The 15761-nt window shown below is 47.2% G+C and overlaps 1 protein-coding gene across 3 annotated transcripts in view; it reads left to right on the top strand.

The window, feature by feature from the left end:
* Positions 1-15535, top strand: part of KIAA1549L (KIAA1549 like) — a gene marked incomplete at its 5' end in the record, with an annotated part of 249641 nt that extends 234106 nt beyond the window's left edge. For all 3 annotated transcript variants that reach the window (XM_080931712.1, XM_080931711.1, XM_080931710.1), the window contains 4 exons: positions 6830-6927; positions 8553-8701; positions 10643-10794; positions 13595-15535. In XM_080931712.1, coding sequence (XP_080787838.1) covers positions 6830-6927; positions 8553-8701; positions 10643-10794; positions 13595-13876 — 681 coding nt within the window. In that variant the 3' untranslated portion in view covers positions 13877-15535. The remainder of the gene's footprint in view (positions 1-6829; positions 6928-8552; positions 8702-10642; positions 10795-13594) is intronic.
* Positions 15536-15761: the final 226 nt, after the last annotated feature.

Here is a 15761-nt window from a genome sequence, read left to right as displayed (position 1 = left end):
TATAGGTGCTGTGTAGACATTGTCCCAGTCAGGGTGTCTATTCCTGCACAAACATCATGACCAAGAAGCAAGTTGAGGAGAAAAGGGTTTATTCAGCTCACACTTCCACATTGCTGTTCATCGCCAAAGGAAGTCAGGACTGGAACCCAAGCAGGTCAGGAAGCAGGAGCTGATGCAGAGGCCATGGAGGGATGTTACTTACTGGCTTGCTTCCCCTGGCTTGCTCAGCCTGCTTTCTTATAGAACCCAGGTCTACCAGCCCAGGGATGGCTCCACCCACAATGAGCTGGGCCCTCCCCCCTTGATCACTAGTTGAGAAAATGCCTTACAGCTGGATCTCATGGAGGCATTTCCTCAACTGAGGCTCCTTTCTCTGTGCTAACTCCAGCTTGTGTCAAGTTGACACAAAACCAGCCAGTACAGACATGATCTCTCCTAATACATCAACTCTCCTATGATATTGCTATCATCAGCCCAAAGTACTAAGTTAGGAAACAGGTTTGGAAAACTAAAGAATCATGTCTAATTTCTGACAGTCATCCCTTGATGTCCACCGAGGACAGGTTCAAGACTCCTCAGAAGGTAGCAAAACCTCTCAATACTCAGTACTCAGGTTCCTCATGGGCCTCAGTTGCTTGTGTGCCCTACACATATGCCCCTCTGTCATGTCTGGACTGTTTAGAAAGACGTAGCCCGGGCACTGTGTGAATGTTGTCATTCGAAGAAACCTCTGTGTGCTCAGTTCAGACTCGGTTTTCTTTTTTTGAGGACATTCTATCTGCAAACATTCCAATCCCCAGTTGTGGAATCCATGGACCCAGGGGACAAATGAACAGCTTTTAATGGCAGAAGTGGGTTAAAGCCTTAGTGCTGTCTGGCACTGACGCCCACATGCATTCCTTCCTCTGATTAAATGGGAACTGTAGGGATGTCTTTCCAACTCTAAAGAAAATGCAAATATCTACATTCCTGGTGTATGTTCTTCTCATAAGTAAGCTGACTCCATTTGGGGGAGCTTTCTCTATTCCTGTCACTGCCCTAGTAATGAAGACAAGTAAGTGGGTTTGACAAGCTTGTGTTTCTCCTTCCCCCTTAAAAACAGAAGAGTCCTCTCCCAATATAATAAATCCTAGCCCTTTAATACTAAACCATGTCAACATATCAGACATGTTTATAACTACCACAGCACCTGGATTCGCAATATAGCACATTGCTCATATTTCTCCAAATAAATTTTCAATCTGTCCTGAGCTTGCATCTGGCCAGGTGGGTCAGGAATTGGAGGAAATGGTCCCGACAGGTTACTGTAGACCATGCACTGTGAAGCTCTTTGGCCTTGCTCTTTCCTGAGTCCTGCCTCTGAAAATTAGCAGAGCTCTTGATGTTTGACCAAAGCATGCTCCACTAAACTTAGGAACATCACTAATTGCTGGATCTATAGGGGAGCTACCACATGGGAAGAGAAGAGAAAATGCTGGAGAATGCCTCTCCCTGCCCACTGCATTGGTGACCATCATGTCACTGTAACCAAATGCCTGAGTGGGCAGTCTGAAGAAGAAAAAGTGAATCTAGCTCATGGCTTCAGCATCTGGCCCATGTTTTGAGGAAAGAAGAGACTAGAGATAGAATACCCCAAGGACCCGCCTACTTCCTTCAGCTAAGCCCCACCTCCTAAAGGTCCCATAACCTCTCCCCCGCTACATACTAAGTACCTACTTGTTTCAGATTAAGCTAGAAAGCTTTAGAACAGCTTTGAGGAGCTGGAGAGAGAACTCAGCAGTTAGGAGTGACTGATTTTCTTCCAGACGACCCGGGTTCAATTCCCAGCACCCACATCAGGTAGCTCACAACCACCTAGAACCCCAGCTCCAGAGGAACCGATGCTCTCTTCTGGCTTCACTGGGCACTGCATAGCCAGGGCATACAGTCACACAATTCAGGCGCGCACATACATGTGAATCTGTAAAATTTAAAAACAGCTTTGAAATCAGGGTGCTATTCTACTCTTTTCTATGCCCAATGGGCCCGAAGTCTGGAGATGTTAACGTATCTGAGGCCGAGCAGCTGTAAAGGATCCATTAAGAACCAGTCTCAGGTTTAAAGCCACGTCCTCTGTACTGCCACCCCACCCCCAGGTCTGAATTACAGACAGTGTGCTTCATCAGCTGTGTGACTTTGACAAGCCAGTTGGCCTATCTGGGCTTCAGTATCCTCGCATATTGAAATAAGGAAGGTGGCCTCGGTATCTCTGGCTCCCTTTGTGGCTCGTCCAAAGCTCTCAGGCATTGCTCCATCCTTGCTCTTGGTTGTCTGGTGGATCAAGACAAGCAGTGTGCTCTGTTCCTCCTTGGAGTTGGATTTGGATCGCCAAGCCCCTGTCTTCTAGAAGACCCAATCGGCACGTTACCTGTAGCTGGGCATGAAGAGAGGGGGTGGTTTTCTGAATTCCTGACCTTGCACCAGGCTTTCTGCTATAGTTTAGATCTGAGCTGTCCCCCAGGCCATGGTACTATTGCTAAGTGATAGAGGCCTAGTTGTGGAGGGGTTATATTCAGGTCACTGGAGATATATCTTTAAAAGTATTGCTTGGTAACACTTGTGACCAAGTGACCAGGACCCTTGGGAGCGGGAGTAAGAAGGCTCAGAGTCGATGACACAGATTCTAGAAGTCAGGCAAGTGGTAAAAGCAGAATAGTTTATTACAAGAACTGGGAAAACCTTCATACCCCACCTCCCAACAGCTTATTGGCTCTCAAGTAGCCAGATACAATGCTGTCCTTTTCTCAACGGTTCCCTCCATTGCCTGGTCCAGCATCAGCGATCTCTAGCTGTGCTGGCAGATCCTAGGTTGGCTTGGGGAGGAAGTATCACAGATGCCAGCATTGCACCTGCTTGGCTAAGTTCCTCTTACATAAAAGGAGTGATGGAACCCCAGTCTCTTTCTCTCCTGCATCCCCAGGCCATGAGAACACCTCCTGTGATGCACTACCACAAGACCAATGCAACTGAGCCAACCCACCATATTCTGAAGCATCTAAATCTCCAAGTCAAAACATAAAAATAAAAAAAACTTTCCTTGGGTGATAAATAGATTCTCTTAGGTAGTTATAGTAACACGAGACTGACTGGTGCAGTTTCTAATGAAGACAGCTTAACTTTGGCCTATGGGTCTACCTTTCCTGCTAATACAAAGTCCAAGATCCCCAAGCCTGCTCCTATTGGGAAGCTTCTATACACCCTTTATTGATATAGTGCTACCCTTGAGGTTCACATTTCCAGCTGTCTCCTTTTTGGTAGATACATGCTCACATGTCCCTACTTGTCTGTGTTCACTCCACAGAGATTGCTAGGGAAGATGGCTCCCTCTGACCCTTCACCCCTAACCCAGGTGGACCTGAAACCTCACCTTCATTCTTTTCACATAACAATTAAATTTCTGAGTATAAAGATTTCCCTATTTAGTTACAAGCAGCTTCTTTCAGCCATGGGAATCTGAGACCCATTTATAAAGGCTGCCTTGAGTTCTGAGTCTCCAGCCTTTCCTATCCAGAGAAAAGGGACCTCTCCAAGCCCCTAAACCCAAAAGATATCTTTTTGAATGCCAAACAAGCTTGGAATTAGGAGCTTTGGGGCCATCAGCAGTTTCGAATAATATCTTCTTCTAGTACTGGAGGAGGAAGTGGATCCCTATCACATAAGAACTAATAAATGCTGGGCCCAGAAAGGGAACTGTGATAGGAGACAAGGGCACGTAGAACCTCTGAACTGTCATGGAGGGGAGTGTAGGAAGAGTTTCTTATCCCATCACACAATACAGTGGCCACCTCTGCTGTTTATGTGGCTACCAACATTCTAAGGATGTAGCCCAAGAGTGCTGGGTCTGTTCTCCTGTGTAGTTGTTGTGCTTAATCCTGGAGATGCCTAGCAATAAAGGGGCCTCCTTTAATGCAGAAGTTCGAGACTTTATCAAATAGTTTAGTGATTTACTATTACACATACAGCACAGGAAGCTTTTTCTTGGCTGACAAGCTATGTTGGGTACAGAATAAGCCTCCCAAGAACTAGGGATAAAAATAGATGTCTGCCCTCTTAGCTGAATAGCACGAGACCAGACAGAGGAGTTGCTAACTGCTTTATTTGGAGAAGGGAGCACTTCACTTGTTGAATTGTTGAGAACTGTGGAAGGTTCGCCTGGGAAGACATCCTGACCAATGGTTTTTCAATCCATCCTGGAACTTGGAGTTCCAGGAGCTCAACCCAGAAGCCATTGGGAAATCAGGGAAGGGTCAAATCAGATGAGCTGCTTTTGTGTACATCTTAAGGTCTGTAACTAGGTTTCAGAGATATGTGAAGATGACCCAGTAGATAGAGTACTTGCTGTGTTCAGGGAGACTCCGCCTAAGAAAATGAGAGCATTGCAGGAAGTCACTCAATATCATCCTCTCACTTCTGCCCTTCGGCACCGAGACTTACAGGTCAGGCCCATTCATGCCCTAACTCTGCATCTTGTCTTCCTATATGTTCAATTTCCCTCCCTCCTTCCTTCCTTCCTTCCCTCCTTCCTTCCCTCCTTCCTTCCTTCCTTCCTTCCCTCCCTCCTTCCTTCCTTCCTCCCCTCCTTCCTTCCTTCCCTCCTTCCCTCCTTCCTTCCTTCCTTCCCTCCTTCCTTCCTTCCTTCCCTCCTTCCTTTTTCCCCCCACAATTCATTTTTACTAATGTTCTCAGTTCTTCTTCTAAGCTTCTTAAATCTCTGTGTATTAATTCTTAATGCACACTTAAATTCCCTGACAACTAAGTACTTTATCTCAGGTACCATTTTTACATCTGAAAGTTGTTTTTTGAGTGTGCTCTATCATTCCTAGTGGCAATCCAATTTTGTCAGTTAAAATCTTTCTAAAAGATTTTTTAAAATCTTTTTTTAAAAAAATCTTGTTTTTGTTTTAAATTATGGGATATGGGTTATGTGAGAAATGTGAATTTGTTATACATGTGAATACAATTCCCACAGGACCAGAAAGGGGTGTTAGAGCTGAAGCTACAGGCAGTTGTGAGCTGCCTGATATGGGTGCTGGGAATTGAATTTGGAGCCTATGGATAGTATATGTTCTTACCCACTGAGCCACCAGCCCAGGTCAATTAACGTTTTAAAGGCATTTGTTACCGTGTTATTTTTTGTTTTAGGCCTGGACAGCTGAAACTTGAAAGTGTTTAAAGGTCTGTGTCTGATTCTTTGGTGCTGACTTACCTCCTTCTGGTATATTTCACAAACTCCTGTTTGCAGTACAAGCTCCTATTTAAATTTTAATTGTGCTAATCCTGTGAGTCTACTTTGGGGGAAACGCCACTTTAAAGAGAATTTCCAGGTGTTTCCATCCAGGCCTTGGAACCTGCTCCCAAGAGGCCAAGGCTCGGGCACAGCTGCCCCCACCCCTTGCTCAGCGCAGAGGTCTAATCTTATAATCGGACTTCAGCTGCCCAGTTTGTGTCCTTGGCAGCCACATCTTTTGCATTTGCTTCCTGCTCACTATTTCCGCATCTGGTGTCTGCTCACAGTTTTGTTTTAGTTTGCTGAGACAGGGGGAGAGAGGATGCCAGGGTTGTCCTCAGAGATTTCCCTTACAGCTCACAATTTTCACGGTGCATTTAAAAAGTGTGTTTTCTCTAAGGCCTCACTGCTATCATGTGGGTTAACCCTGACAGGCAGGCTGTTGGCTTGTGGTGTCAAGGAAGGCAGGGGGCTGGGGGGGGGGGATCTCTTTCAGCTCAAAGAATCCTGTTTATGGGGTCCCCTTGCTACAGCATTTTATCCCGAAGTTTGGGGGCTTAAAGGCATGTTCTGTGAGAGTCTGACTGTCAAGCACACTACTCTAAAAAGACAATTTGAGCTTTGTCTACCCCAAGAGCATCTCTAGATTTTTCTCTCACTACAGTAGGCCTTGGCCTGACCTTCTCTGATCCTGTCTTTCAGCCCCTCACCTGTTCATTGAAGTCTTTGCTTTGGTGATAGTGCCCATCCCTTACCTGTGAAATGTGTTTTTCGTATGTTACAAAGTCTGTGTGCACATGCGCCCTTGTCAATCTTCTCAGTCACCCTCTAAGTGCAGCATCAATGTCTCCACTTCAGAGGGGGACATTGAAGTCCACAGAAGTCACTGGACTGACCTAGGAGTTCAAAGTCTGTTCATCAGATCCTCCTGCCTCCACACCCCTTCCTTCCCACAGTAAGCCTGCATCCCATGAGAAAGGAAGCCACCTCCAATGAGGCATCCATTGCTCTTCCACTCTGTCATCTATTGATCTCCTCGTTATGTATCGGGCACTGTTCCGGGCATGATGTTACCGACAACAGAAGCTTGCCCTTAAAACCTCAGATTACAGTTTAGCTGGTGGCAGATAATAAATAAGCAAGCAGCCATATAATTTAGCCGGAGAGTAGTCATTTCCTTAGACGGATGAAAGAGGCTTCTAGGGGATTGTGGGACAGGATGAACGGTGTGAAGGAAGGCGCTACAGGCAGAACCAGGAGGAACTCCCGCTGTACCAAGAAGCAGCCTGCCCAAGACAATACTGTTTTGCGCTGTGTTCTAATGAGGGTGTGTCCTAAGACCGCTGGGGGGGGGGGGTGTTCTGAGATACAGGGGTTCATGTAAATCAGCCTTGATAGATGAAACTGTGGGAGATGAGATGGGGAGGGCCTGAAGGAAAACGGGGAACTCCTGTAAGCAGGGAAGGAGAGTCTGGCCCTTGGGGGTGTACTTCCTCCTTAAAGAACTGTGTGCTGAGTGAATCGGTTTTAACAGCTCTTTCTCTTTTGCTTGTCTCTTCCCAGGCTTACAGGTTCTCTCAGCTTCCTGAAATGGTCATGGGTTCTCCCCCACCACCCGTTCCTCCCAGAACAGGCCCTGTGGCAGTGGCTTCCCTCAGGCGGTAACATATCCCTTCCTTGGCTTTGTTTAGGATGTTTGTAAAATATTTGCCACCGGGTCCCCAGGGTTGTTGCCTCCTGTGCACAGTGCACCCAAGTGAGTTAGTTTATTGGTTCCTGCCCCTCTTCAAAGTGGAACCTAGTAGAACCATGAAGGAAGTAGAGACCACAACACACTGAGAAATTTGCCTGTCTTTCTAAATAGAAAGTCCTTGAGACCCCACAGTCAAAAACCCCAGAGGTCGATCGCCCTATACCTTGATTGCCCACACCCTAACCTTGAATGTTTGAAAATAACAGGTGTGGCTGCTTCCTGCTGTGCTTGCCACAATTCCCTTAGTTACTCATAGGACTGTGTCTCAGGGGCCACAGAGTAGGACCAGTACCCACTCCCAGTCTTGACTTTATAGAACTCATAGATCTCAGTATGAGGCATTTGCTAACTTCTGTCTCCCACTGATGCAGCCAGCACACATCTTTAATGAAGTAGGACAAGAAGGAGAAAATCCATAGCTCTGAGGAAGGAAGGACTAATTCTGATGCCCAGGGAGAAGATGACCCTGTCCTGGGAATACATAGGTCCCTGTCCTGGCCCTGACCTACAAACCTACCCCAACATACTAGTCAGCCCGTCTATGGCCACAGGCGTGTACTTTGTGAAGTTCTTTGTTTGTGTGTTTTGTTTGGTTTGTTCATAAGTGGGTTTCCTTAGAAAATGATGCTGTTTTCAGCTCTGACGGTTCAGTGTCAAGCTGGCTTGTCATTACCCCTTGAGGCCAATGGCAGCCTGGGTAAGAAGCTGATCTGCTAGAGGTCTGCTGTGTGATTCTGTGCAGATTGCCTTGCCTCTTTGGGCCCCTGATTTAGCTCCTTATCTGTAAACTCTGTAGGATTTCTCAGGAAAGGATCTCAGCAGAGTGTATGGGGCAGGACCCAGGCGCTTCCCTAAGAAGCGGGACTGTGGGAACTAACAGGCAGGGAAGGGGGGATGAGAAATGAAGACACCCACACTGGCTATCCTACCCAACAGTGCAGTCAGATCTCCCTAGCCTCCCTAGGGAAGAACGGGGCTGGGGCTGGGGTGGAGGAGACTGAGCTATTCCCATTAGTTCCAGATCAGAGGTCCTTCCAGATCAGTGGCAGGTTTGCTGATAGCCATACCTATGGATCCATTTCTTCTGCCAACCTCCCACTGCCACCTCCTGAACCATCTGCCATCCTTACCAACATGAGGATGTCACTTCCCTTCCCACTTTAGAGGTAAATCTGTCCATCTTATTGGCTACTGCTGATGTCATCACCTCCAAGGTCTACTTTCCCCAGCTAATACCCAGAACTAATTGTCTTTCTGCATTTACATGGAAATTAAATATTCTACTACCAGAACCATCCTTAGAGAACTAACCTCAAACAGGAGAAAAAAACAACAGGAAACCACCCAGCACTACTGCTGCAGGGTGGAATGCCTCCAGCGGAGCTGACAGCACCGGCTGTCCTTGGGCTAATTGGGGCAAATCAGTCCTAGAACCTCATGAGGATGGGACCGGAAGGCATCAGGCTACTTCTAAGTGCAATGTGGCTGTTTGATGCCTCAGGCATGCTCACACAGCCCCTCCATCCTGCCCAGGTCCACCTCAGACATCGGCAGCAAGACCCGGATGGCGGAGTCCACAGGGCCTGAACCCACCCAGTTGCATGACAGTGCCTCCTTTGCCCAGGTGTCCAGAGGTCCTGTGTCCATGACACAGTTGGATCAATCGGCTTTAAATTACTCAGGTGAGCCAGAAGAGAAAAGTTCCTTTCCCAGTGCTGAGTCCTCCTAGTCCACACCAACTGCCACCATCAGGAACCAGAGCTATTGACTGCGGGTCTTCTGACCTCTGTGGTATCAGCAGGAGATACTGGCTTTTACCTCTTGAGAGGGAGGGAGGAAGGGAGGGAGGAAGGAAGGGAGGAAAGGAGGGAGGGAGGGAGGGCTGAAACTAGGCAAATACCTAGTTATGATAAAGTCAAAGTAGTCGTCATATTTAAGGTTGTCTTAATTAGGGTTTTACTGATGTGAACGGACACCATGACCAAGGCAACTCTTATAGGAACAACATTTAATTGGGGCTGGCTTGCAGGTTCAGAGGTTCAGTCCATTATCATCAAGGCAGGAGCATGGCAGCATCCAGGCAGGCATGGTGCAGGAGGAACTGAGGGTTCTGCATCTTCATCTTAAGGCTGCTAACAGCATAGTGACTTCCAGGCAGCTAGGATAAAGGTCTTAAAGCCCACCACCCACAGTGACACACCTACTCCAACAGGGCCACACCTTCTAACCCAGGGGCACCCCTCCCTGGGCCAAGCATATACAAAGCACAAAGGTTTCTGTTTACTTTACCTTCACAGCCATCCTTCCCCAAGGTGACCATCGTCCTCCGGACACACGTTTTAGATCTATGTACATGCTGATGCTGTGCATTTTAAATTTTCACAAGCCATGTGCTACACACTTCTTTCTGTACCTTTTTCGTGACTCAGTGGTTTGCAAGGCTTCTTCAGAAGGCTGTGTAAGCACAAGTTAGACACTTATTTCTTCCTCTGTATTGGCGTACTGTGACGTGATCTTCAACAGTTCATCCTTTTCACGGGCAGAAGGGTCATTTCCATGTCATTGGGGGTTTCCTCTTGTCACTGACAATGTCTAATGGAGCTGGAGGTTTGCACATGCCCCAGTTTGTACATTACCTGGTTGAATTTTCATTGTATCCATGCCAAACCCTCATGGTTAAACCTGCCAACACTACTTGCCAAACACTTAAACTGTGGTTTCCAGGAATTCTTCTGGTGAGAACCATTCCTTTTGGTTGCTTTTGTTGAATCTTTAAAACCATATGTGTTCCCAGGAAGAAAGCACCTGTACCCAAGGTGCTTTCCTCCGGACAAGGTCAAGGCCGTTGGGATAAGATGAGCGAGTGGACAGGTGCTCATAGAGAATCAGGCCTTCAAAGCCTAGAAAGCTGGTCTCAGCCACAACAGATGATGCCTACCATATTGACTAGGCAGGTGATGGAGGCTGAATGAGGCCCTCTACTTCCTCCACAACAACCTGTTCCCTTGCATCCCTAGCCTGGACCAGTGTCAGAATCCTCCCTAGATTTCCAGCTTCCTGAGCTCGAGCCCATGCAGGCTCAGTGGGGAGAGTGCAAGCTAGACTCTGCTTTCTCTTAGGGGATGGGAGGGTGGGAAAACGGAGGCACTGCTAGCCCATGAAGTATCTCACGAAGAAGAAAAAATAAAAAGGTGGATGCTGCCCTTACCCCCTACAAAGAGAACACAGCTTGGATCTCAGCCCCTCTTGGCCTCTATACCAAATACCCTGAGTAGGGAACCACCTGTTCCCCTTGGCAGTCACAGTGACCTTGCAAGAGCTCCAGTAAGGAAAGCCAGGTACCCTCCACCTCAGCCACCTTCCTTGCTGAGGCATTATCTAGACTCTCAGCCCCTGTGGCCAGGTCTCTGCTCTACATTAGATGATGTCCCTGTGGCCTGAGTCTCCTCTGCCTTACACGGAGCTGCTTTGAATTTATAGCCCAGAACACGCATCTCATGTCAGGCCTGATTCACTGAGGCAGCCGGGTAGTCTGTGAAATGGGTCTATTCGGCTCTTGTTGGGTAGGGATCTGGATCCAGAGTTCACCTTCTCCTGATCTTCCAGCCACTTCCTCTGTGCAGGTAACACGGTGCCAGCGGTGTTCGCCATCCCAGCTGCCAACAGACCCGGCTTCACCGGCTACTTCATCCCAACCCCACCCTCATCCTACAGGAGCCAGGCCTGGATGTCCTATGCAGGAGAGAGTGAGCTCCCTAGCCAGTGGGCTGATTCGGTGAGACCCTTGCTGATGCTCTCATAAAATGCCCCTTATTAGGCACACCTCTGGGGGACAATGAGATGAAAGACAAAAACCAGTGTCTCGTTCTCTCAGACCCCTCTCACCAAGCTGCTGGAGGAAGTGAGTAACTTTAAAGAAGGTGGTGTGACCTCTGATGGAGGAATCTGAGACTTGTCTTCTAGCATACATTCAACCTCTTTCTAGCAGGGTGGCTTTAACCAAGTATTATTATAATAACTACCATCTGTTTAGTATATTTTGTGTGTGCCAGACCCCATGTTAGGTGTTTCATTAAACTGCCCTGTTTAATCTTCACAACAACTTGATCAAGTGAGTTCTGTGATCCCCACGACTACTCCCATTTTGCAGATAAGGAAACTGAGGCTTAGTCACGTGATATAATGTCTAAGGACACACATCTAGGAAAGGGCGAGGAACTGAGTTGTAATTCATAATTTTCAAACACTGTAAAGTGTTTATTAACTTGGTTTTTTTTTCAGTTGTCACATTCTATATAAGTTAAGATCAATGTCAGCAAATGAAGCCTCAGGAACCCTGAGGCCACTATATGGTAGAACCCAAGACTTCCTGCTTGACTTCTACCTAAGGCTTTATTTGTCCTGGTCATTGGATATCTCCCTTCAATCTGCGCAGTAATGTGACAGACACAGAAATTCCCTCCAACCCATATAGGAATGTGACAACTGCCTTTGGAGTTATCAGACATGGCCATGCAAAAAAAAAAAAAAAAAAAAAAAAAAAAATTTAAATTAAAAAAAGCAGAGTCCCTATGATCTCCTTCGTGGGTTGTCTGGTCCCTAAGTAAGCTCACCTGATATAGATTGGGAAGGATACTCCCCCAGCTGAATCTGACATTTCCTGCAAGCTTTGGTCACTTCCAGCATTGCTCTCTGCCTTTGGAATAAATTCCTAGCATTGGGAAACACATTAACACTGGACTCTGGCATTATCTTTGTCCAAAGCCCTGGGGTCACCATACCCTGCAGCAGGCAGTTACACCAAGTTTCAACAACAACACCAGTGTGTCTACACATCGCGTGTGTATAGCCTTCCTATTGACCAAAGCTTATATCTTTGGTTTCTAAAATATAAAATACATGCCACGTTGCATGTAGAGTTCTTTACTTAACCGTATAAAAGTCTCTAAGAGTAAGGCAAACAAAAGACATTGAATCCAGGAGTGTCTTGCCCACAGAAACAGTGCAATATGTGGAATGCTGTTGGATCCCCAGAGACCTTTATATCCCCGGATGCTGGCTGGAACGCTGGAGAAATCAGTAGGACACAGTGGGGCGTGCAACGCACAGGGCTGTACGGCAGAAAATGTGCAGGGAAAACATTTCCAGGTTCAAGAGGTTGGATGAGAAGGCTAAACAGATGGGAAAGCAAGGGCAAAGGGGCACAGAGGTGTGGGCTGGGTGGGATTTATGTCCCTAATTAGCAACTGAATGCTAGTCCACGGAGCTTCGTTCCTGCATCTACCCATTGTCTTGGACCCACTTGTGAGAAGTAAAGTCTGAGTCTCTGTAGCGGGCCTGATGCCCATTCAGGCTTCATGTGCATCATGTGCACAGGTCCACTCACTGCATCACGTGCATCACGTGCACAGGTCCACTCACTGCATCACGTGCACAGGTCCACTCACTGCATCACGTGCATCACGTGCACAGGTCCACTCACTGCATCACGTGCTCAGGTCCACTCACTGCATCACGTGCACAGGTCCACTCACTGCATCACGTGCACAGGTCCACTCACTGCATCACGTGCACAGGTCCACTCACTGCATCACGTGCATCACGTGCTCAGGTCCACTCACTCTGCATCATGCTGATCTTGGTGGTCTTCCCAGCTCTGTCTCCTGACTTCTGGGATTACAGACATGCACCACCATGCCTCCTCCTCCATTAGCAAACATGGTCATCTGGGGTCACTGGGGTGGAGGGAGCAGAATAGCTGTCGTACTCTCCTTAGGCGACTATAACAAAATATCACTGGCTTATAAGGTGGTCGTTTCTTATGAAGGCTGGGGACTCCAGTGTCTGGTGTGAGGCTCCTTGCTGGTTGGTAACTACTGCCTTTTCCTGTGACCCACACGACAGAAGCAGCCCGGTGGCTGTATGAGGGCCTCTGTAAAAACATTAGTCCTATTTGCAAGTGTCTCTTCCTCACAAACCAACCACTTTCAATGAAAGGGGGTTTTGGTTTTGTTTTGTTTTGTTTTTTCCAAGAATGTGATAGTATACCCTTATTGAAAACACTGTAGTGCACAAATTACTTCTCTGTGCTTGGAGCCAGGCACACCTGCGCGGAGCAGGTCTTGGTGCCTTGGTGGCTGTTTCCTTAGACGGTCATGTCCTTTGCGCCGTTGTTGTTCTCACCTATGAGATGAGGATTGCTGCTTGCAGAATTAAATGAGATACTGTGTGAAAACCGTTCAGGAACCGATGGATATTAGCTATTATTATTAATAAAAATCACAACCATTGTGCTCAAATTAAAAAGAGAGCCGCCAGAGTCTTTCAAGGCTTTGTGGGCCCAAGACTATTCGTTGTTTGCTAAAAGAAAAAAAAAAAGAAAAAAAAAAAGAAAAAACTGACTCGAGGTTTGTATGGTATATCTGCACAATAGCCCATGATGACAATATGACAATTCTTCTCTACACCCCTTCCCTTGGCCTCAGTCACCTCCTGCTTCTGGTATCAATGCATCTTATGCCCTGAGCTTCTTCCTAACCTGGGTGCCTTCTCTTCTCTCCCAACCTCTTGTGCAGGTCCCTCTTCCTGGGTACATTGAGGCCTACCCCAGGTCACGTTATCAACAGAGCTCCCCCTCCAGGCTCCCTCGACAGTATAGCCAGCCAAGCAACCTTCACCCCAGCCTAGAGCAGGCCCCCGTCCCCTCTGCAGCTGTCTCCCAGCAAAGCCTGACAGAAAATGAGCCTCCAGACACTCCGTTGACTAACATCTCCACCGCAGCCCTCGTGAAGGCTATCCGAGAGGAAGTAGCCAAGTTGGCCAAGAAGCAGACAGACATGTTTGAGTTCCAGGTCTAACGCCTCAACTCTGAAGGATTCTGCACTCAAAGACTGTGAGGCAGCCAACAGGCTTTGGGGTTCCTCTCCCCTAAAGTGTGGAGGCTCCAGCAGATAAATAACAGTGGACAAGGTATTTCTCATCCTCGGATTCTGAAAGAGTCGACAGCGGGGCTTCTGGAAAACAGGGAACTTGTGAACAACTGGACTCTTGAGTTCTGCAGCCAATTGTGGTTCAGCAAATCCCTCCCTGGGACCCTGTGCTTGATATTCTGTTGGGCTGAAGTTTGGACTGTGGGTGGAATATCCCTGAGTCGTGAGAAGCACTAGTTAGCCTGCAGGTTCCTGTCCAAAGTCCCATTTTCCTGAATCACCAGAAGGGAGAGAATGCTACTCTGTCTTCAGTGACCTCTGCATGTTCTCTGTGTTAAAGGCGACACAGGAGTGTGAATAACCACCAGACTGTACTCTCGCATTGAGCCATGACCATGATCGCTTTAAAAAAAAAAATCACCTCTAGTCTGTAAGAGAGATACTGACTCTCCAGCCAAGAAACTTGATTCTCTTTGCTCTTAAAGGCTCATGTTCAAAGTCAAATGAATTGGATGGAAATCAGTTCCAATGGCTATGCCTATAAATAGTCCTGACTCCCTTTTCTCCCCCACCTGTTAGTTAGAGGCCAAGAAAGAGAGGCGGTGAGCCAGAATGGCAGACTTGTGTAGACAGCCTGTTTAAAAGGTGTTGTCATTTTGGAAATAGAGTCTCCTGCCAATCGGTATCCAGATGAAAGAGAAATGGTGCTAAGAGGCTTGCGTGCCTACAAAAGAGAAGCAGTTGTGTTTTGTTTCGTCCATATCGAAGATGGTCTGAGAACCTGGCCATCCGGAGGCGAACAATAGAAACATCATCTTTAACAAGATCTATCCCTACACAGTGACGCTCAGCACAATTGCTGAGTGGTAGAAAGCAGACTAAGACTGGATCCATTAGAGACAGAAAAGGTGGATCCAAAGTCACGCCAAGCTGCAGCCTCTGTTCCCAGAAAATCATATCTGAAATCAAATTAAAGCATCTTTTTAAATGTTTGTGGAGTTTGCCAGTTCTCCCTAGTGGATGGATGCAGGAGGACATTTGCTAAGATGGCAGGGATGCTGCCTTGTGGGAGTGATGTCCCTTGTCACTCTCCCTGGCGAAGCATCAGCCTACAGAGTCCGGGGTGGAAACACTGCCTTGTAGCTCTGGGGTTCCAGCCACAGTTGACCCCTCTGTGCAAATAAAACTGATTTGGGGTTCCAGACGTGCAGGAAATGCTTAAGTTTCCACCCTAGCTTGGGTGCCATGTATGGTGTCAGTAGTCCAATTTGGTGTGTATTGGGGAACACGGTCCTACCCGCCTTCACCCATGACCCATCTCGCTTCTGCTGTGCCCATGTCCCTCCAAACCCATCTATGCACTGTCTTCATGAGTTTCTTTGGTCTTTACTGAAGGAAGAGAGAGGACAGTAGGATTGGAACTGATTAGAATGGGAGATTCAAACTGTCAAAGCACAGAACTTCCCCCAAGAAGCTGTTTTTATTTCCCTATGGCAAACTGTCCTTTCTGGAACATTCAGAGATGGTAATGTCGTGGAATCCCCCAGACAAGCCTCTGGTGGGGATGTTAGGTAGCTCCCTTTTAGTATGCTGGTTGGTCTTTCATAGTGTTAGTCTTTTGTTACTTAATAAGAAATCAGCTATAAATAAAATGTATTTTTGTAATTTCCATGTGTATATATGGTATATTTCTACCAATGGCCAGTTGTAGTCCAAATCTGAAGTCAGCTTGCAGAACACTGTGGCCGGTGCAAGATTTTACTGACAGACTAACTCGATGCCTAAACCCATCCACACAGGCATTCAATGCACC

The sequence above is a fragment of the Micromys minutus genome, assembly GCF_963924665.1.
Source record: "Micromys minutus genome assembly, chromosome: 17".
NCBI lineage: Eukaryota > Metazoa > Chordata > Mammalia > Rodentia > Muridae > Micromys > Micromys minutus.
Note: the sequence above shows the minus strand (reverse complement) of the source record. Positions and strands in the feature narration are given on the sequence as shown.